The sequence below is a fragment of the Crocodylus siamensis genome, chromosome 7 (genome assembly GCF_052110815.1).
Source record: "Crocodylus siamensis isolate JL-2025a chromosome 7, ASM5211081v1, whole genome shotgun sequence".
In the NCBI taxonomy this organism is placed as follows: Eukaryota; Metazoa; Chordata; order Crocodylia; family Crocodylidae; genus Crocodylus; species Crocodylus siamensis.
In genome coordinates this window covers 63,718,645-63,741,272 of record NC_143401.1, presented here as the reverse complement: position 1 = coordinate 63,741,272, position 22,628 = coordinate 63,718,645, and the positions used below count along the sequence as shown (strand labels likewise).

Sequence of the window (22,628 nt, the reverse complement as noted above, 5' to 3'; positions counted from 1 at the left end):
TTGCTGAACCCAGAGCTACTTCAGTAGCTGACAAATTTAACAGTACCTACTGATAGGGCCAATATTTTTCCTGTTCTTTAAAAAAAACATTTTTAAATTACTTCTGTAAATGACTGTACTTTGACAAATCTCCATGCCATTATGCCAATTATAAGCCAGTGGTGCTCAATTTATGGCCTGTGGGCTGCATTTGGCTTGTGGAGCTGTATAATCTGGCCCATGGGACTCCCCCTAGGTCTGGAAATCTGGTGGTGGAAAAGTGGTAGCTGCATTAATGGTTCCCAGAGCTGTATCATAGTTGTCCCAGGCAGAGCTACTCTACTACATGCCTGGGGAGTCCTGTGGGCCAGATGACATGCTCCTGTGCTCCAGCTCAAGCTATCTTTTATTAGACCAGCGCAAAATAGTTGAAAAAATTCTTAGCAAGCTTTTGGGCACAAACACCCTTTGTCAGTCTGAGGAAGCATCTGCAAATGGTCTTCTTCCTCAGACTGACAAAGGATGTTTGTGCCCAAAAACTTGATAAGAAGAATTTTCCCAACTATTTGAGTTGGTCTGATAAAAGATATTGGATTTACACAAAGAACCTTGTCTGTCTATATCCTTAGACCAACACAGCTACAACCTAAACCCCAGATCAAGCTGGCATTCCGGCTTGATCTATGGTGGACAGGGTCGGTCTGTGGCCTGATTCAGTGTACGAGATCAGACCGTGAATCAACCACACATGCTGGCCTGATCTGGCCTGTGGACTAGCCCCATGCCACTCGTCCAGCCTGTGATGCCAGATGGGTTGAGCACTATTGGTATAAACCATAGGCATTTTGGTAGGCAACTATGAATTTTGGTAGGCAACACCTACTTTGTCAGATGTTATAAATGGACAGCAGAAAGGGAGAGTTTTATACCAAAAGGAAAGGGATGGTGAAAGAGCAACTGCTGAGGCAAGGGAAAAAGAGTAGAGTAGGTCAATATGGATAAACAGGGCATTTCACACACTGGAGGAAATCTAGTCTCTGGATTAGGTATGTGAAAGGTTAAATGATTAATTTAACCAATAAGTGTAGTGATAACTGGTTAGCTTCCCTACTCTGGATAATTTCTTGTTTCACAATTTCCTATTCAAACTGGTTTTTAAAGTTTTGTTGTTTAAAGATAGCAACTTAGACTGATTTATGTTAAACATGGGGTTGTTCACTTTTTTCTGCAGCAAAGATGATAGATTCATATTTTATTACCTGGACTAGCTGTTAACTCCAATGTGCCTCAAGGTGTTAACTGCCTAGTTTATCCTAATTGATCTAATTTACCCATATTTTGAGTTATTGAGAATTGTTTTGCTTTTTAAATAAAGTAATTTGGAAAAAGAATAAGTAGCACCTGCATAATAATATCTAAGAACCTGTTGGTGGATCATTAGACATGCTGCCAGAAATATCAGAAATCCAAAAGAAAACAAACTAGATTGCATCTCAAGGATTCTAGGGATGAGGTTAATTTATTGATATATTTTATGCTTTAAGTATAAATTTAGCTTTTCTTCTAATACTTAAAATACTAAAATCCTCAGCTCAATACTCTCTCATCATGTGCAGGCAAGGACTGTTTTTTAGAGTAGGTAGCATAGCATAATAAGATATCAGAAATTCTTGAAAATTTAAAATGTAATGTTGATAAACCCACCTATGTTAGCGTAAACAAAAAAATGTTCTCTCACATCATCTGCAGTCAAGCATTTTTTTTGATTAGATAGGGCAGGATAATGACCTAGACTTTGAAATATCTGTCCCATTCCTAAGTATCATTCAAAAATCAACCTGCAATATGTCAAAATAAGGTAAATAAAGTGAAATTTTGTTTAAATATTAGATGAAGCGAGTGGAATACTATTCTCCTGCTTTATTTTTAACCATAGGGTTAACTTTGACTTTTCAAATTGAACATGAATACCTAAACAAACTTGAATTTCATATATGTTGCTTTATATTTACCAAAGAGTTGAATTACAGCCGCTAGAATTTTCACAGTTTCAAGTTATTTCCCATGTTGTAACCCCATATGCCTATTAAGCTACACACCTGAATTTGAACAGTGTCCACAATCGTTAAAAGCCTTCTATTTATGGACCATGAAAAATATACTAATTTTGATCACTTCAAGTTATATACTTGGGGTTGTTCACTTTTTTTCTGTGAAAAAACCTATTGTTCTTACTTTGGTCGGAGAGACAAGATTTCAGCCTGCTCTGGTATTCAAAGCCGCCGGACTGAAACACTTCCTTCTGCTCTGACATTAGCCTAGGTAAAAGTATGAGGAAATGTGCACTCCACAATAACATTTATTTATTCACAAAAAAAGAAAAGATGAATGTAATTAAGAACAAATGACACCAGAAGCTTAATACAGATGTCAAATATTAGGAAACTTTAAAAGGCAGCCACAGCAGGTATAGCCAAACACACAGTTTTAAAAGGTACAGCTGTTTCATCTTACTAAATAAAAGTTGTCCTGACAATACTGTCATCACCCTGACACAAAACCTGATGAGTCAAATTCAGCTGTAGTAGGTCTCTAATAACTTTACTGATTTTACACTACACAGTAGTTGGCACAAAGTTTAAAAAAAAATCTGTGTTGGTGAAAACTATGCAGGTAAGATAACACCTTGACTTCTGCTAAATAGGAAGCCTGGACTGGTTCCAAAGCCAACAGAGGCTGGCTTCAAAGTCCCGTGGAAGTAGCTGCACTGCCTTGTTAGCAAGTACAGAAAGTAGCCTTGTCAACAGTTCTGGAGGACAGCCACTCATCTGGTCTCATCATTGGCAATATGATTCTACGCTAGGAAAGGATGGCTGAATTAAAAAAAGAAAGAAAAAGAGAGATAAAAGAGTTTACAAAAGAAGAAAGAGTAATATATCTCAAAAAGGTAATGATATGGCTGGGCACCCAGGGCAGCTGCCATATTTAATTTTCTTCTCTGTCTGGCAAGTTCTTTATCCAGCTCTCTCAGGACTCATGAAAGTACTCAAACCTACCTGAGAAAAACTAATTGTTTTCATTTTGGTTTAGCCTGAACCAATTTTTTCTTGAATAAGTGGATAAACAAAAAACTGAATGATTCGCTCAGCTCAGTGTTGAATGGATCATTAACTGCAAATTCAAAACAATGATTATTTTGACTTTTCTAATACTTTCAGTTGTATCAAATTATTCTTAAAATTCTCCCCCCCCCAAATAAACAAAAGCATGCAACTAAGGCCCATTTATTTAAATGGAAATATATAAGGCATTGTCCTCCAAAATGCCAATTTTGCTGATTTCAGTTGTAGGTGAGAGTTCAGCATACCATTGAAGTTTTCTGGAAAAAAATGGCACTGTGACAAAGTAAACTGTTATTTAAGGACTTTGACAGTTTGGCAACCTATTAATGGTTAAACAATTAACTTCTGATTGTAATCTGTATAAGAACTCAAAGAAAAATTACTATCAGCAAAAGGTGAAAAGATGACATTGGTTAACTAAACTAACAGCACAGGATCTCATCTGGCAAAGCGACAGACACCAACATCCATCTGTCAATCTGATCAAGCTGTCACAGCAGCTTTCTGAAGATAAGTTATATCTTACTTTCCTTATGTGAGCTCTCTAACTGTGCTGATCACTTTCAGGACAAGGTCCATGTGCATAAATTTACATGCAACACTACATGTTATATTTATAACTGTACATATGTTTTTTCTCAATTTAAGACAATTATTGTTAAAAACATAACAGATTCAACATAGATGCCTCTGGCATTGATGAGATTATTACATTTCTTTCTATGTGTATTTTTGAAATGTGATTATAAGCATAGCTATAGAACACAAAATTACCTCCCACCATAACTTCCTGGAAAGGTCTGATTCTGCAGAGCTCACACTGAGGAGAAATACAGATTTCAATTAAACTATTCATGGAGTAAGATACTAACTAGATCTAAGATTAGTGGAATCAGGCCCTAGGCAGGAGTATTTTTATGTATTTGGTATAGGACCAAATTCTGCTTTCAGTTATTTCATGGCAACAAAAACAATGATTAAAAGACAGTAATTTCCTTCCCTGGAGTTGATCTAAACTGGGTTGCATTGGCATAACTTGAAGGAAGAATTAGCCCCTTTTATTTAAAAAACAAGTCTTGCACCAAACACAGCTGAAGTCTGTTCACCATCTGTGCACTGTATTCAACTCCTATTTTACATGCAGAATGCTCAATGAAGTCAATGGGCATTCTTCCAAAAATTAAACAATTCAAGATTAAAAAAAATTAGTCATATCCTTGTCTTTATGAGCTCGGGCTTTCTACTAATTTTAATAGAGCAGTATCTGTACATTACATGAAATTTTCTACAAAACTGCAGAGGTCAGCTAGTAAATTAGCCCTGAAAAAAATTGTTGCATACCACACACGGATTACCTCAGACTGACATAATCTAAGAAGAACAAACAAAAACAGACTTCTGACTTTGGATCTGTTTTCAGAAGCACAGACAAATGTCTTCCTCAGTTGCATACAGTGTAAGTTAGTGAAACAGCAATCCTTTAAAGACTAATTGTAATCAAGCAGAGAACAAAAGCTGAGCCCATTGGTAAGCACCTAAGCCTTGCCCTCATATGATAGGAAGCTCTAAAACCTTCTTCCTGGAAGTGCTGAGATGGAGTTCTCATCCCATTTCATTGTCATTGAAGATTCTGCCTCCTCAAACTAGTTACAGTCTGAGTGTTGACTGTGTTTTATCTGGGAATGTAGGAAGCTGTTTAGATGGATGCAGAAACTGGGTCTGCTGGAAATAATCAAGTTCCTTTTTTTCCTCAGAAAAGGAATGTTTAAAAAGATCTTTAATCACAAAGAACTTAGTGTTATGGAATATTTGTACAGAACTGGAAAACAGGTTCATTTTTCCTCTTTTTGGATAACTGTTCTTTCAAGGTCAGTATTTCCTATGAGGAATTGGTTTTGGTGGTTTGTTGAGGTAATGTAGTTCTGATGGATCATGAAAAATGTGAGTGGCAAGGATTTTGGGGGGTGATAACTTTTCTTGGACAACTACATAGTTGAGATGAACACAGACAAGCTTTTGGGCACTACAGTACCCTTCCTCAGGTCTCTTAGGGTTTGGCTGTTTGATATATCAGTACTATAACACCATTAAACTATATTTGAAATTTTAGAATTTTTTTTGGATGTAACTCTGTTATGTACACTCTTTTTTGCTTCAGACAATTACAGGGATTCACGCTTTTAAAATGAATCTGTAAGCAGGTTTACATCTGCTCTTCTAGTTTATACTCAAAAGGATGAAGATGAACAGGGGTGAACATGACTAAATAACTACCTTAAAACATTTCTAGTGTTTAATGGATGACTTGTGTAAAGCATAAGTTCATTTCAATACTACTTTGGTCCAGAAGTAAGCAAATCTGGGTTGTAGGCTTTAGCTTTAGATTGGAAATTCAGTGGGGGTTGGGTGCCTGACAATGTGAAGTTTCTTTGAAAAATCTCAGTCTTAGTAAACAGGATGGTTAGCACAAGTTTATCTCTTGACCTTTCATGTGATATCATTAAGTACCCTTCACTGGAGGCCCAGTGGTTAAAAGCAGCACACCAGTCCTGAGAAGTGCTCAAAACGATGGGATTTGTAGAAGGTGAAATTATTTTACAAAAAACACATATGCCCTCTTTTCATCAGAAAATTTTTAAATGAATTTTTAACTGTTGTTGCTAATATCATGCCTACTAGCTGCAGCAAGGTGTATGCTGGCAATATTAGCAAAATAAACATGTTTCTTCATGCACAATTATCTAGGAAAGGATTTAGGAAAGACTAATCATGAAAAATACTATTTGTTTTTCAAAGTAAACAAGAAACAAAACCAGATGAAGACATTTCTGAACAGTAGTTATCGTTCTTTGAATCTGAACAAAATGACATTGAGACAAAAATGCATCTAGGAGGGTCAGATAACCATATAGTGACGCCATAAATACTTTTTAATTCTTGTTCTGCTACCAGTATACTGCATTACATAAAAATATGTTAAAAGAGCATTATTAAGGTTATTAAGTCAACCACACAAAAACACCAACAGGAAATTATCTTCTAGGTTTTGATAAAAGGAAACTGAAAAAAATTAGTTGTGTAATGCAGCAGCACACCAACCACTACATTGGCTTGTAGTAGAGCTGGGACTGTCAAAACCTGCGTACAAGACCTCTACCATTTAAAGTAACAGAGATAATGACAGTATATTGTTAGTCTCTACAGCTACATAAAGACATTGCATTTGTCCTGGAAGAAACCATTTTGTTCTGGGACAAAGCGCAATCATTCAAATGTCTATGTCCGTTGCTCTGAAACAGACCTTAAAGAAGTTCAAAGGAAAGAAGAGCTAACAGTTGCCTTGGGACATCACAAAAGGCATTGGAACAGTTGTCACAGGACTGCATTATTGAATCAATGGCAGAAAAGCAGCAACGCATTTAGCTTATTACTAAACCCTGATTGGAAGGGAAATGTACATACACATTGCTATATGACTGGTAACTGCGTGACTTTTCTGCCCCAGGACAAATGCACTATCCATTCCTAGCCTAAGTGAAACAACAGTGCAGGGGGATGACAAATTTTCAAGGATATGGACTATCTGGAGAATAGTTAGAGTAAGGGGATAGACACAAGTCGCCATAGCCAGTTTAAAATCAGCAGTGGCTTGCTGCTCAAGAGTGCACATCAACTGTTACCCTGTAACTGATAGGTCTGCATGATACAAATTAGTTATTACCCTACTCTCGGCCTTGAATAAAGAGGAGTTAAAATTGGAGAGTTTTTGCCACGCGTCAATACATAATGAGAAACCTTGCAGAATCCAGCTGTTGTAATCTTGGACTGCAAATCCAAGATAGATCTGCAAAGACTGAATTGATTCAGCCTTGGGCTTTCTGACCGTCTGTACTTAGCCTTAATGGCATTCAGGAGTCTGATCCCCAATTCCATCAATTGACTCCTGTCATGGAACACATACAAGGTAGGGGCCATGATTCTGGGACTGGGTATCAGATCCCATCATGCTATTACTATGTGCCAGGGCTGCCAGGTACAGGATTTGCTGTGGAAGCCCTTTTCCTCCCAGCTCAGGCTGGGGCTGACAACCAGACTGAGCTGGGAGGAAAAGGCTACAAGTTAAATTTAAGGCACTATACAAATAAGGCACAAAAATGTTCTACATTGTACACAGAACATTTTTAAGGTTAATTTCCCATTTTATGCCACCTTAAATTGGGTGCACGTGTAGCACCCTGCCCATCCATACAGCAATTAACAGATTCCTTGCTTCATGAATGTAATATATAGAGGGGACCTACAGTGAATCTGTTGCTGGACTGTGCAGGTCAGGGTAGTCTAGACACAAGGGCAGACTTTTTACCATGATGCTGTAGCACACACTGCTAGTGGATACAAGCATCCAGTCACACCCCAAAACGAATTCCCTTACATTCTCGATGCGGAGCAGAACATGAACTGCCTTATGGTAGTTTATGGAACAGCTCCACTAATGCTATTCTATATGGACCATATGGACAGTAGATGGTGCATCACTATTCCATCTGACACTGGCAACATGAGACCTTGTCAACAGTATCAGCTGCTGCATGGCCAGGTAAGTGAGCAAGGTTGGGCAAAGATTGGTGCCAGGTCCACATTATGCTACATCCAGGAAAACCAAATCCACTGAAATCTGCTCTCCTTTATCTTAAGCAATATTAGATTTTAAAATAATAGTCTTCACATCATCATCATACCTACTTTGTAACTTTAGCGACTGCTCAAGAACTAGTAGTTTCAGAAACCTATGCTTGAATCAGTTTCTGGTATAGATTTGTTACTGAACAATAATTATCATCATCATCATTAGTGACCCAACATCTGAAACATATTCCTTCTATGTTAGTCCACGATTTAAGAAAGATACAGAATTGACAGTCTAGAAACTGATGGCAAGTCTGAACTAGAATTTTTTCCAGTAGTTGCTTAGTGAGGTGACCTATCTCCATTCCTATACTGACAAAAGCCCTAATGCTGACTCCACTTACATGCCAGAAAACAAGTACTTTTGCCATTACAGCTCATTTAATTAGGATGCTGATATAAATTATATTAGCAAAAGTCTGCCAATGTAATTTGCATCTGCATTAGGAGGTCTTGCTGGTATAGCTACATCTCTAGAGCCATAGTAGCAACTGTTTTCTATTATAGATTAGTCCTGAATCCTACTGTTCATCTATAGATCTAAGAGAACACAAGGAACTGAAGAACAAGTTTCCCCACCCTGACAGCTCAGTCAGTTTCAGCTCTTATCTGGGTCACTCATGGGTGAGAGCGTACTTCAGCTTACATGGCCATTTAATCTTTGCCTTTCTGCCAAAATGCTAACAAGGGTGCCAATTATCATCAGTTGTTGCAGTTTGAGTACATCAGTGATTGTGCACAAGCAGTTCTAGGATTTTGTAATGGTGAAGGCAAGATCAGTGACAGTGCTGCAGTCGTGGCTGAACCTCTGTTCCCAGCCTCCCCACCAACATCATCAAGCAGACCACATCTGAGTGCAGCAACTGGAGACTTTATATCTCTGAAGCAGGTAAGAACACCTCCATCCCAATTTTCAGCACCTCCTTCCATCCCCTCCATGCTCAGTGGCACCTCTTGTTCCCTCTCATTCCCTCTGCTCGCTGCTGCCCCTAGGTCAGCTAGGGAAAGTGGGGACAGCAACATCAGCAGACAGGGGAGAAGGGAATCAGGGGACAGGATGTGCCACTGAGCACAGAGTAGTGGACAGCATGCTGAAGAGGGGGCAGGATTCTTACCTGCTCGGGAACTTTAAAAAAGCCCTGACTGCTGCTCCTGTGGTGTGGTCCAAGAGAGGTGTGACTATGCCACTGCACCTACCCTGGATTGTAGATGATAGTAGGTCTTAAACTGGTTAATGACAGTTTAGGACAGGATGGAGTTACTTGTATTTGCTTGACTATAGTTTGGGTAAAAGAAGAAGAGGCAAAATAAATGTCACAACATGTGAACCATTAAAAAAAAAAATCAAGGAATATGGATTGAAAATAAATAGGGTAAAAGTTGTAAAGTTGCCTCAAGTATATCTGAGCTAGGGACAGAAATTACACATAAACTGGTATAAGTGATCAGAAACCCATTCAAATCTGTAACACAACAGAAGTTCAGTGCATATAAACCACTTTCAAAATGGTTGAAGCTTGTTTAAGATAAACCCGGATGGATGTAGTATCAGACTTAAGTGATTTAGGTTAAATCAGTTTATTGAACTTCCATGTCACATCACCTCCAGATTCAAGTTAACTCATAGTCCCCCAGCATCCCAGGATGTTTTGCATCTCCCACATAAAACTCCCCTCACAGGGTGGGTGGGTGAGCTTTGGCCCAAGCTGTCTGCTCCAGATGAGCTTTAGCACACCCCGGCTTCTGGCCCGGGGCCACTGCAGGTATACGGCTGCATTTCCAGAATCAACAGTGAATATCTGTTCAGCTGCTTATTGGTTCAATCTATGAAGTTTAGACAAACCTGCAAAGATTGAATCGATTCATCCTCAGGCTTTTTGACTGTCTGTACTTAGCCTTAGTTATCTGACGACAGACAAGGCTAATTTTAGAATTAATTGGTCCGGGATACGGCGGAGGGCGGCTGCCAGGGCCGCGGCAGGCGTGCGGGGCCCCGCGGGAGGGGGCGGATGGCCCGGGCCGAGGCGGCGGGGGCCCGGGCAGCCCTCTGCGAGTAGGTGTCTCCCCGGGGCTCTGCATGGGACCACGCCGGCAGCGAGGCCGGGCGGGAGTTCCAGGAGCCCGGGCACGATTCCGGGCTCGCCCCGGTGACCCGTGCGGAGGCGCGGCCGGCCGCTTTTCCGGCTGAAGGGCCGCGGAGTGAGAACCGGGTTGACCTGCTGTCCGACCCGGGACTTAGAAAAATTTCGAGGCGGCGGGCGCCCGGAAGTCCGTATGAGGTCGTTAATGAATATTAATTAGAGTGGCACCTATTAGGAACAATTTTTTTTTATATATCTTTTACTTTATTTAATAAGCTTTTTGATATTTTAGCCAAGCACTAGAGTATAAAACTAGGTCCACTTTGGGATTTTTGCTTTTTAGTCCTGAACTAGTTCTTGCTGAATTTCCCATTTGCAAGTGTACCTGGGTAGTGCTATTTAGGGATTAGTTTTTGAAACCTATATAAAAAGGTCCTTTCCCTAATACGCTGGACACATGTTAGAGGCTTTTTAAGACTGTAGGAATTATAAATTTTAAGATGAAATTGTTTTCAAATATTGATGAGATTGCAACATGGAACCAATACTTAGTTTAAGTCTATAGGTAAGAGAAAAGTGTCTACTTGATGTTCTTCATGTAAGAATGAAGAACTAAGGCCATGTATACTTCCTTTAAGGTGGCTAATACTTTCTAAAAGCTAATGAACATCTAAGAACAGAACACGTTTAAAAAACAAGATAGTAATCTTTTGAAATAAAAAGACAAGACTAAGAACTTATACAATAAGGAAAAACAATACTAAAAAAGTTAATATTTTAATAATAAGGGGTTTTAGGAGGCATGCAAAAAGAAAAGGTAAATAGTCCCAAAGGTGACAGAGCACTTGCTGTAATTTCAAATTACACTACAGCTTTACAAAGTTATTTCTGACAACCTCAATTTGTTCTTCAAAACAAAGAGATAAAAAATTATATGTGATCCTACCCTATTATTTACTTCCTGCAAAAAGGCCTAACTTATTATAATATCCTCTATTTAGATGTATTTATTGGGAGACCATTAGGAAGTCCTCAAAATTAGGAGTTCCTATGCTGTAGGGAGAAAAAGATATGAATGGATTATTCTGGATACTCCTTCCATTAGAATCTGCTTCTAGCCACTGTAGACACATCCACATATGCAACCATGTTTGCTTGCAGCAGCTCAAACAGAAGCAGTCCAAACTGGAGACAGGGCTTTTTTCCCGGACATGTGCTTTGTGGAACAAATTATGCCACTTGGGACAAAATAACCCTGTCTGGTTCCTCCTGGATCTGCAGCCAGGGGGAGCTAGAGCCCAGGGCCATCACCTGTGCTGGCCCCAGCAGTAGAAAAAGCTGCACTGTCAAGTAGCTCAGGGCTACTCATTCTCAGCAGCTTCTGGGGCCAAGCCAATTGGTACCTGGGGACACTACCCTTTGTGCCAGCTGGACTGCTGAAGCAGCCCTGAGAGTTCCCTGCACCCTCTACCCACTGCAGCAGCAGCAGTCTGGCAGTGGGGGCTGCTGCCTGGCTGTGACCTGCTGTGCACCTGCCAGACCTGGATGGGGACTGCACAGCCAGTAGAAGCATCTGCCCTTCTGGGTGAGCTGCCAATGGGCTGTGGCTGCAGGGTTGGCCTTTGTGCAGCACTACTGCCATGTGTGCCCCCTGCCTGGCCATCTGGACAGCTATCATCTGGAAGATGTTCCCAGTGTGGTGGCCTGCTTTGAACTGTCAAAGCATGTCCTCCTGGCTCCAACTGGCCAGGAGGTCAGCCACCTCCAGCTGGGTCCAAGGTGCCAGCTCTGATCAGGCTCCTCTGCCTGGGTCCTGCCACTTGCTTCCTTAGCAGGAATTCTGAGAGATAGATATATATAGAAGAGAGAGAGAGAGCGTGATCAGTTGGGCAATGTTTTATTGATATATTTACAATGTTAAAGCAATTTGGAAGCCTACTGTGTCTCTATCATCATAATAAAATGAATTCTAAATACCTATATGTTTTGCTGTTTGCCTTTGGTTTTCTTACCATAGAGTAGTTAGAGCTCCCCCTAACCCCTTCACTAACTAAGATGTGGGGACAGCTTCCCCTGCAGCCACAGTTCCTGCCAGCAGGTCTCATCCTGTCTAGCAGCTGGGCATGCATGGTGTGTGCTGGGGAGATGTGGGGTTTGCAGGAGAGGGGTGGGAAGTGGGGTAGGGGGTTGTGGGTGGCTGTAGAGAGATGTGGGGGACTGTGTGGGGGGGCTCCTCAAAAGGGGTGGGTCCCCTCTCCCCCAAAGGGCGCAGGCCCCCTGCACAGCTCATGGACTCCCCCCCACAGGGCTACCAGCCTCCCCACAGGGCCCACATGCCCGACCCCTGCTAGCTCCCCCAGCCCCTTGGAATGCTGCCCTGCCTAGCCCTGTCCCCATCCCCTGTCAGCTCCTGCAGCCCCCTGATGGCTGCCCCTCTAGCTCCACCCCTCACTTGCACCCGCAGCCCCACAATGGCTGTCCCGCCCAGCCCCATCCTCTGCTTGCACCCCCAGTCTCCTGGCACTTAAAAGCCTTGCACTCACCAGCACTAGCAGGGGCTGTGGGGGCTTGGGGGCTACATGGCAAAGCTCCCCCACACAGCACAGGGCAGCAGGGCTCTCCAATTGCCCCCACACACCTGGCCCCACCCCCGATGCCCCCTCCGCCCATCCCCAGCAGTCTGGGACTCAAAAAAAAAAAAAAAAGTCCCATACTCAAAAGCAGTAGCAGCTGCCATCGGAGTCACTGGGGCCTTGTGGCAGACCCCCCCATCCCTGCAGCACAGGGCAATGGGGTCCAGCCCTGGCCGCCTGGCACCCACACTGCCACTGCCCCATCACGTGGGTGCACCTGGAGTTGGCAGGGAGCTGCATGATTTTGCACACTGTCGGGCAGTTGGGGCTGTCACCAAGGCCCTGTGCTGCATAGGGGGGCTCTGTTTCAAGGCCCCAGTGACTCTGATGGCAGCTGCTACTTTCAGTGAGTGCGGGGCTTTTTTTTTTAATTGCTGGGATGCTGGGGTCAGGTAGGGCAGCGATCAGGGGGGCCGAGGGTCAGGCGGGGGCTGGGGCTGGACAGGGCAGTTATGGGGGGCTGGGGGAGCGGGCAGGGGATAGGCCTGGGTGAGACAACCATCAGGGGGTAGACAGGGGATGGGGCCAGGCAGAGCAGCCATTGGGGGGGCTCAGAGAATGGGGGGGGAGGGGGCCAGGCAGAGCAGCCTTCAGGGGGATTCCAGGGGCAGGTAGGAGATGGGGCCGGGTGGGGTGGGGCAGCCATCAGGAGGTTTGGGGGATAGGCGGGGGTGGGGCTGGGTGGGCCAGCGATCGGGGGGGCTCAGGGAGTGGGTGGGGGATGGAGCAGGATGGAGCAGCAATCCAGGTGCCTGGGGGAGTGGGCAAGGGATGGGGCCAGGCAGGGCATCAATCCAGGGGGCTGGGGAAGCAGGTGTGGCCAGCAAGGGTCCCCTCATGGTCCCCTTTTCCAGGCCCCACAACCCTCTACTTACTGGCAGGAGCCAGGGTCCGGCTCCCTATGGCGGGCATGCTGCCTGCTCTGCATGGGCAGGCAGATGCTTCAGCACTGGGGCAAGGGCCAGCCATAGAGATGCTCTGGCTGGCTACCAGAGCATTTCTGTGGAGGACCGAGCTTCTGGTTGCCTCTAGGGACAGTCTGGAACCGTGCCCTGCCCTGCTTTTTTCCCCCATGGTTTTTTTTTTACCTCTGGATATTCAGGGGTCTAATTTTGCCCCTGCATTGCAATTTTGCAGTGTGGAGAATGTTTCTTCATTCCTGCACGTGCCTCTTGCAGCGTCTCAAAGGGCTTTGAGACGTTGCATGTTGCATGTGCGTGCTTGTGTGGACGCGTCCTGAGAGAGAAAAAACAGTGGGCTAGATGAACCTGGTCTGACCCAGAATGGCAATTCTTATGAGAAAAACTGTAACATTATTGTCTTGATATCTGCTGATTTATGTAGAATGTAAATACATATTCATTTTTTGTTGAAAATAGCAAGTATGCAACTAGCAAATAAAGCAAAGAGAGGACAACATCTTACACAGCTGTTAAGTAATGAAATCTAAACTATGACTTTTGAATACATGAGATAAAACATAAGAAAATGGTTTTTGAGCAATCTGGCTAATAGGACTGTCACTGCACCATTTATGATGATCTTGGATGTCAAAATTCCAATGAAGTAAGGTAGCTATGTTGAAATTAAGCAGCTGTAAAGCTGTTTTAATTTTCCTTTTTTCATACAAATATATTATAAAAAAGAATATGAAAGACATTTAATGGGATGTATTGCACACAATTTTTATAAACTTAGTTTACTTTTTAGTCCTATCTTGTCTTTCAATTAAAGAAGCATAAAACTTTACACACATGCTGCAGGATACCGGTAACTTTATGTCGTATGTGGACTTCATTCTTGGGTGCTTATATTTTAAAATCAGAAGGCATTGTAAGTATGTAGTCTAATTATATAGAATTTACAAATTTGGAAATCAAGTCTCTCTAGATTTTTCTGTTGTTACTCAGTTGATTTTTTGTATTCTTTTTATAAATTATGCAAATGAATTCAGCAATTTTTTGTAAAATCTACCAGTAAATTTTTCGTATTTTAATTAGGTTCGGTGGTTTTGGTGGGGTTTTTTAGAGGAAAATAAATGCGATACACAATGCATTACTGAAATGTAACTGAAAGAAAATAAGATAGAATTAGTGAAGTCATTTACTGTCTCCAAGATTTCACTTCTTGTGGACGTGAGCAGGGCTGGTCAGAAAGCTAGGATCTTGCATCACAAAAAACTGAAAAGTTTCAGCATTTAGTTTCATTTTGCATCAGAATAAAACTGAAGCCTCTAAAATTTTTTTGAGATCACTGTCCTAGAATAGCCAGTACCCTGGTTAGGGCACTTGTGTGAGAGACCCCTGACTAAGGCTTTGGGAAGCAAGAACATAAACCTCCTATGCCTCTAACTATTGCGTTGTTGGGTATACTGGGATGTGTCCCTCCTGTCTCCTTTCTGTCTCATACCCTGCATTCATCCAACTAAGTTTTAATGTTTCTACAAAAGGTTTTGACCAATTGGCATTTTCCTGTTTAAAAAGTGTTTTCCAAAAAACAAACACCTTGAACTGTAAGCGATTCTCTCAGTTTCCAGACAGTATTCTAATCAGCCAAGTCAATGACATAAAGATTGTCCCATATCTATATATTTATGTATAATCAAAACCAGTTTCTCAATAAGATACTGTACTATACATATTCTTCTGTTTGTTATAAAAAGATTACTTGATTTTGTAAAATAACTTTTGTAATGGATTAAGAAAATACCACTGAAACCTTGGGTGCACAAAGAACAAGCCTGTAGTTTGTGGGTGTTAAAAGAACTGCTCAGCCATGAATGCTCTACTGTGCAAAAACTCACATAATAAACAAGGTTAGGTCTATAGTTACATGTTACTCACGGCAATTATTTCAAAGTATACTTATTCTTGAGAGTGAGTTCATTCAATAAGGACACAGAAGTTTTGTGTGCAGAATGTGAAATGTTAAGCTTATTACTGAAGACCACTGTTCTTTAAAATCAGTTTAGAACCTCATCAAAACTAATATTTTTTTTCTTTCAAAAAGATTTTAGGAAATCAATGCCCTCATTTTAAAATTCAGTAAAACAGATTATGCAATGACCCTTTTTCTTACAATTACAAATAGAATTCAATACTGCCTCAAATTCAACAGTCAGAACCAGAGAAAACAATTCTAGACTACCAAAAAAGACTATTATAGTAAAGTATTTTGTTCTTAACTAGACTAATATAGATTATTAATTGGTAATTGCAATTTGCACAGATTGCTAAAAGGCTATACATTAAGGCTTTGTGTTTCTAAACGCATAATTTTTGCTTACATTGCTACAGTGAAAATACTGCTGAACTAAAAATTTATAGAAAATTTAGTCTCCTTCATCTTTAGAGCACCTCAATTTGTGCTCTGTTGGTAAAGGGTTAACCGCATTCTAGCTGCATTTTGGTTTTCTTCTGTCTTTCATATATAGCTCTCTGTTCAGTTTCCAAAACACGAGCAAATATCTAAATACATTATTCAACAGATTACAAACTAGATAGTGTCACACTGCCTTTCAAAAGATTTATAAATCTCAACTAATTAATCTCACATGCATACTCTTTTTTCTGAAACGCCCTCAAACTTTTAATACTCATGAGAACATCTAGTCTCCTTCATCTTTAGAGCACCTCAATTTGTGCTCTGTTGGTAAAGGGTTAACTGCATTCTTGCTCATAAAGAGTTCCTTTCTGGAAGACCTGTGAGAAACCAGGATGTCATTAATAGACACAAGAAAATTAATGTTTATTCAAACTTCTGGAATGGTAGAGAAAGGCATAAAGTAAGAGTTAAAGGAAGAGAACTACCACAGGAAAAGGAAGACACGGAACTGGTTAGTACTGAGCCCTGAGCAGTGATACACAGAGATTCACTACTGCTAGGGGAAATGTCACCTCCTTTTTTAGCTGCAGACACATGAGTCTAGTAGCAAAAAAATACCATTTTTCAGTGGCAAAAGGAGGTGACATCTCCTCCCTGCAGCAGCAGACCACTAACCATGCACACTCTGCTTCTCTGACCTCTTCTTTGCCAGACACAGAGAGGAAGGCAGGGGGAGGGGATGAAGGATAGGAGGGTGAGGCCCCACTCTATCTCTGCTCCTTTCTGGTATTCCCTTTAGGCTGCACCCAGGGCTCATGCCCTGCTCACACATCCATTGTTACATTAATAGTAAAAGAGATTTTAAGTTAGACATGCAGAAAATAATTTTTCTCTTCTCATGGGTCCACCAGTTTTTGCAGCTTTCATTTCAAGCTACCACAAATTATTCTTTATAGTGTCAAATTTTCTCTCTTCCAGAGCTTTTCTGAGCGACAGTAATTTGGCCATTATTCACCTGACCAAAATTAACCCCTGGTCTGCTTCACTAGGCAAAGTCACTTTTGTAAACCATAGAAAAAATCTCAGTTGAGTCATGCCTGGTAATTTAACTGAAACCAAACCCAATGTGTTAAACACATATAAAATTGCTTGGACTGGGTTATACTGTCTCTTAACTGGGACATTTATAGTATCACATTGTTTACCTCTTTCCCTGAAAAAGGAACAAGTGAACAATAAAGTCTTAGCCAACCAACCTGATGCTCTTGAAACCTGTAAGTCACTCAGATCACTGTTTGTATAAGATAGTTCTGGGGTAAGATTGAGGAAGTACCTGCCTCATGGGGCTCCCACCCAGCTGCTGCAGCAGCTGTGGGTTTGGGGCTCCCCTTCCCTCCTCTAGCTTGTGCTGCATGCCCCCATCCCAAAAGGTGGAGCAGCACATCTTACAATGACGGGGAAGCTGGCAGACTGGAACACCCACGCTGCATGGTGCCAGAAGGGTAGCCTGCAGGGAGCTGAAGATGAAGTGTGGTGTTGCGCTGCATCATGTGCAGCACCTGTCTGTGCATGCAGTGCTGCAGGGAGGAAGTGCCTCTCCACATGTGCATGAAGCTTGCGAGGCCCCCATGTTGTGTGACCTGTTGGGTATGTGGCTCCCAGCACAGCTCTGCGATCTATCTCCTGGATTAGTCTGTCTTTTCTGTCAAAGATAAAGCTACTCATGAGAATGAATCAGTGAACATATGCTTTGACATGGGTTGGGGAGTTTCAGGTTGTACTGGGTGGTAAGGCATGTAAAGCTTTTTTTACATTTGGGTTTAGCTATTGGCTGGTGAAAACTCTTCAAAACAACACAGTTGTCATTTGTGCTGGGGGCACCAACAGTTTGCTGAACTGCTGCCACAATCTGAAGTAAACTGAGATATGAATTACAGAATGAAGGAGGAGCCTCTCTCTAATGCCTATCCTTGTATCCAAGTAATTTTCCTAGTGATTTGCTCAAATGCATTAGTCTGACCACTACCCCGGGGTTGAAGATGATGACATACATCAGGGCAGAGATTACCCAACCTCCAAGTTCATCAGAAACTGATTTGGTAGATTTTATACAGTCACTTAGAATTTTAAAAAAATAGTTTTAAAAAAGCCATAATGCTAATCATTACTTACTAAAATACCAGCCCCTTGCCCTAATGGCCAGTAACCGTACCTTCCCTCAGTCGCATAACTCGCTGGCAGGTAGAGCAGGGCCCTGAGGGGCGCACGGGCCCCCGCCGCCCGGAGTCTCCGCCGCGCCTGGCCAGGTGCCTGGCTACAGGCCCCAGCAGGGGCTCAGTCTGTGGGGGTGGAAGGGCGCTCCCGCTCTCCAAGAGACTTCGCGCAGGAGGCCGCAGGGGAGCCCACACCAGGCGGCTGCTGAAGGCTGCCCCCGCAAGAGCAGCACCAGCTGCCTGCAGAGCACGGGGAGGTGGGCAAGAGGACTCCGCTTCCCCCCCTTCCCTCTCCAGCAGTTGACACCGGCAGGTTTCCTCCCGCGCCCCGCACGGGGCTCGCCCCGCCCCGGCTCTCGTGCCGGATCCCGCCGCAGAAACTGCAGCCCCAGCCCGCACCTGCGCGCGCTTCCACCGGCGCGGCCCGGCTGCCCCTCTGCGCGCCGAGCCCCTCGCTGCCCCCTCCCGGAGTCGCCTGCAAGCGACAAGCGGCGGCGGCGGCGCCCCGAGCCCCGCGGCTGCTCCCAGCCTCTGCCCAGAGCCGGCGCAAGGCGTCGCTCACAGGCCACGGTCCCGCCCGTGCCCCGGCAGCGCTGCCCCGGCCCGGCCAGGAGCCCGCGGGGCGCCGAGTCCCGCCCGGTCCTACCGTGTGCTGCCGGCCGCTGTTGGACATGGCGCGGGCTGCGGGCGGCGGCGCTGGTGCCCGGGGTGCTGGGCAGGCAGCGGTATAAAGGCTGGGGAGACACGTAGCACTTCCCTGGACCGGCCCCTCGGCTCTCAGCCCTCCTCCGTCTCCTCCTCCTGCCCCCCCCCGCCCGCTGGGCTCCGGCCCGGGGCGCCGGCTGCCTCCTGCCGCGCCGCGGGGGGGGATGCCCCTGCGGGGCCCCCGTCACACTCCTCGCCGGTGCCAGGCCGTGCCCGCCCCAGGCAACCCCTGCCCTCCAGAGCAGGCATCAGGCTGGCTTGGGGCTGCCCAGTTCTTTGCAGCCCAAAGCAGCTCAGATTTTTCCCTAATCGCAGGGCAACGGAAAAGCAAGAGCTGACATGTCCCGAGGGTGCCTTGACTCTGCAGAAGGGCAAAACGTGCTAACCTAAATCCAACCTTGAGGTGCCAACCGCAGCCACTTGACCCTGAATGCACCCACATTCCCACTGGTAAAGTCTTTTAAGGACAGGCGTCCTCCAAGGACCTGAGGGCAGAGTAGCTTAGCACCTCACTTGGGTCCTGGAGTAAGATAAGAGACCTGATCTGATGGTTGCAAAGCAAAACACAGGGGCCCTGTCCATGAGAGATGAGAGACCTGTCTTCAAACACCTTCCTCTGCCTGGCTTGAAGGAAGGACAGGGCAATGGGTCTTCCGTTTCTCAGCCAAGTGTCCCAAGTACTGGGCTGCAGGGTATCCCAGAGTAAGTGTCTTTCTGTCCCTCCTATTAGAGGCTTTTATATCCCATTTTGTATAGGATACTTAAATACTGGCCAGGAAGGAGTATAAGTACAACTCTGTGGCTTGGCAGATTTGTCAGGCAAATTACACCCATGTTGCACATCTGGCTCAGTGAATATTTCATTAGTTTACTCAAAGTGGAATAACTGCAGCTCAGGAGAAAAGGCACCTTCGCCCCAGTGATCAATAGGCCTCACCTAGCCAGTGTCACTCAGCACTCTGGCATCTATAAATCCCATCCTCTAAGGGCCTCAATCTCCCCCAGCCCTGTAGAGGCACCTGACTCGAGACTGCAGATTCCACCTACTCGCCGTGACCCTCTGCTGTCCACGGTGGGCAGAGGGGGCACGTCCTACATGGCAGAACACTGCCCTGATGGCAGCTGCAGAAAGACATGTGGGCCTGTGGCAAAACATTGTAACCTCCCTGGATACTCCATTGCTGACCTAAGGGTCACTGTTCTCAGACAGCACACTTTTAAAAACAGATTTGAATGGCAAATTGCAGAACAAGAAATCATCCACAGACTGGATTGTGTTAAGTATGGTTTAAACAGGAACTATGCTACCTTCTGGATTAGTTTCTCTGACTCCTTTGCGTGAGTTTACTGCTTGTTTGCTTGCTTCTCCCAGAACTGTCCCTGCCCTCCTCTCCCTTGTCTTTTGTATTCTTATTTCTCTCTCCTTCTCATACTCTCCTTTCTATGTGTCCTTTCACAGCACCTGATGAAGTGAACCTCACCTCACAAAAGCTTGTGCTTTATACCTACTCTGGTCAGTCTATAAGGTGCACATGCACCCTGAATTCCACTAGGTGGCAGGATGCCTAAAAGCCAGTTATTAAAATGCTCAGACTTCTAATGCTAAAATCCCGCTTGTGAATCTAGACCGGGATAGGCAATTATTTTGGCTGGACGGCCACTTCATGAGTTTTGGTGCCCTCTTGAGGGCCACCCTTAACTCTCTCTCTCTACCCCCCTCCAATCCCCATGCCACCTGTAACTACAACATATCCTGACCCCCACCCCATCTGGTAGCTGCCCGCTGCACCTGAAGCTTATGCCAGCACCCACCTGGCTTGTTGGAAGCAGACCTGGGCAGGTGCTGGCACCAGCTGTGGATGTGGTTATCAGGTTCCTAGTGGGGATCAGGGTGTCCCCACCCTATCCCACCCCGAACCACCCTGATGCCAGCATAGAGGAAGCAGCCCCAGGTTGGCACCAGCATCAGCTGCTGACATCAGAGTAGGTTCTGGGTGGGAATCAGGGTGTCTGCCTAGTCCACAGCTGATGCTGCCACTTCAGCACTATGTATAAGCAGTCCTGCCTGTCCACTTGATATGGTAGAAACAGCCCAACTCACTTGACACCACACAGTAGCCGGAGCCAGAGTTATCGGCTGCCTGTGGGCTGAATCCTATGGGTTCACGGCCACTCATCTGTGGGCTAGATACAATCAGCTGGTGGGCTGGATCCAGCCCATGAGCCAAGTTTTGCCCAGATGTCCTAAATTTGTAAATGGAACTGCATTTCTACAGCTCCCTCCATTGGCATTGAGCCAGGATTTCAAAGCATTTTACAAACACTCATAAAAGGCCTCCCATAATCCCTAGTCTCCTTTTTAAAGTTTGCAGAATAAGGCTGTATGCCTCTTTATAGCTCTGTTGCATGGGCAAGTATTCTACAAGCATATCAGAACAACAGACAAGGAAGAAAGAACTCACCTGTATTTTCACAGGGTCACAATCAGTACCAAGCTAAGAACTGTCCTAAGGACTCTTAATTCCCAGTCTTGGCTCTAGTTCTTAGACTTGACTAGTTCAGCAGCCTGGCATGTTTGTGAAAGGACTGGGAAGAAAGAGCACTGAGATCTGGTTTGTTCACTTCATACACCCAGAGATCCCATTTTGGGTCATTCAAGGAAGTCTCTTTTTACATGGGTTCAGTACACTCCTCCAGTTTGCCTTTTGCCTACAATGAGGAAGAAAAGTGCTGTTTCATTAGCCACATGCAATTTACTATGCTTTACATTATAGTAAGCCTCAGGGCAGGGAAGGGAATGGATAAGGTCATTATGAAAGAAAAAAAGATCACAGACAACTCTTTAGGGCAGAAAAGACTATTGTATACTATAGCAAGTTTAAACTGGGCAAGTTGCTAACTTCAGTCGCTCAAACTGAACAAATCAGTTGAAAATTATGAGGACTGATTTCCAGGTGCCCGTATGAAAAAAAATGATGATTTTCACTAACATTGATAATTGGATGACATGGCCTTCTACCTTCTGCTTTCATAATTTTGACAAAAGCCATGTGACTAAGGTGATTAAAATAACCATTTGACCCAGAGCCCTGCCGCCTTCTTCACATGAGAAAACCTTTGATGCTAGATTTTAATTACACTGTGTTTCCTCTGTGCGTTATCTGCAAGAAGGCACTAAAGTAAAATCATTAGATACAGATATACTGTTGAGCAAATGCACTTTATTTAGAAGTAAGCAATAAATCAACTCCATATCTTGTGTGTCAGTAGAGTGAGTCATGATATAGGAAGGGAATACTTCAGACTCTTTCAATAATCTGTGCATGGATAATAAAAATTGCATGTGGCAATAGCATTTTAATTCAACTTTTTTCTTTTTAACTATTTTGAGTTGTACTTTGCCATCGTAGACCTGGGTCTGAATTGCAACTATAAACTTCCCAAACATTAAATTATTCATAAATTTGTGTCTACTGTTTGAATATCTACACATGTGCTCCAGCATGGAAGCTTGTTCAATGACTCTTAGTTAAAATGCCGCTGCTGCCATTTTGAAATGGCAAGATGCTGAATATATGTGACAGCGAGGCTGCTGGAGCATTTTAATTAGAATGTTCCAGCAGACTCGATTAATAGAGCCTGCTCCAATGCATTCTAGTTAGACCGCGTCAGAGCAGGCATCCCACACATGTATAGGCCCCCTTTGTGACTATCTCGATCAGTTTTGGCCCACTCAAGCGGACCTATGCAGTTATAAGTTCTGCGAATATTTACTTTTGGTTTCTATTTCCACTTTTCCAAGATCTCTGTACAGATGCACTTCTCAGCCCATCAGTCGCAACAATATATGAAAGGGTCACAAACAAACTTAAAAAATGGATCATA

At 43.8% G+C, this 22,628-nt stretch overlaps 1 protein-coding gene across 1 annotated transcript in view; it reads right to left on the bottom strand.

The window, feature by feature from the left end:
• The window catches only part of PAPSS2 (3'-phosphoadenosine 5'-phosphosulfate synthase 2), a 48,655-nt gene extending 29,823 nt beyond the window's left edge, over nt 1-18,832 (bottom strand). Inside the window, exon 1 of the mRNA XM_090056529.1 lies at nt 18,685-18,832. Coding sequence (XP_089912655.1) covers nt 18,685-18,711 — 27 coding nt within the window. The 5' untranslated portion in view covers nt 18,712-18,832. The remainder of the gene's footprint in view (nt 1-18,684) is intronic.
• Between the last annotated feature and the right edge of the window lie 3,796 nt (nt 18,833-22,628).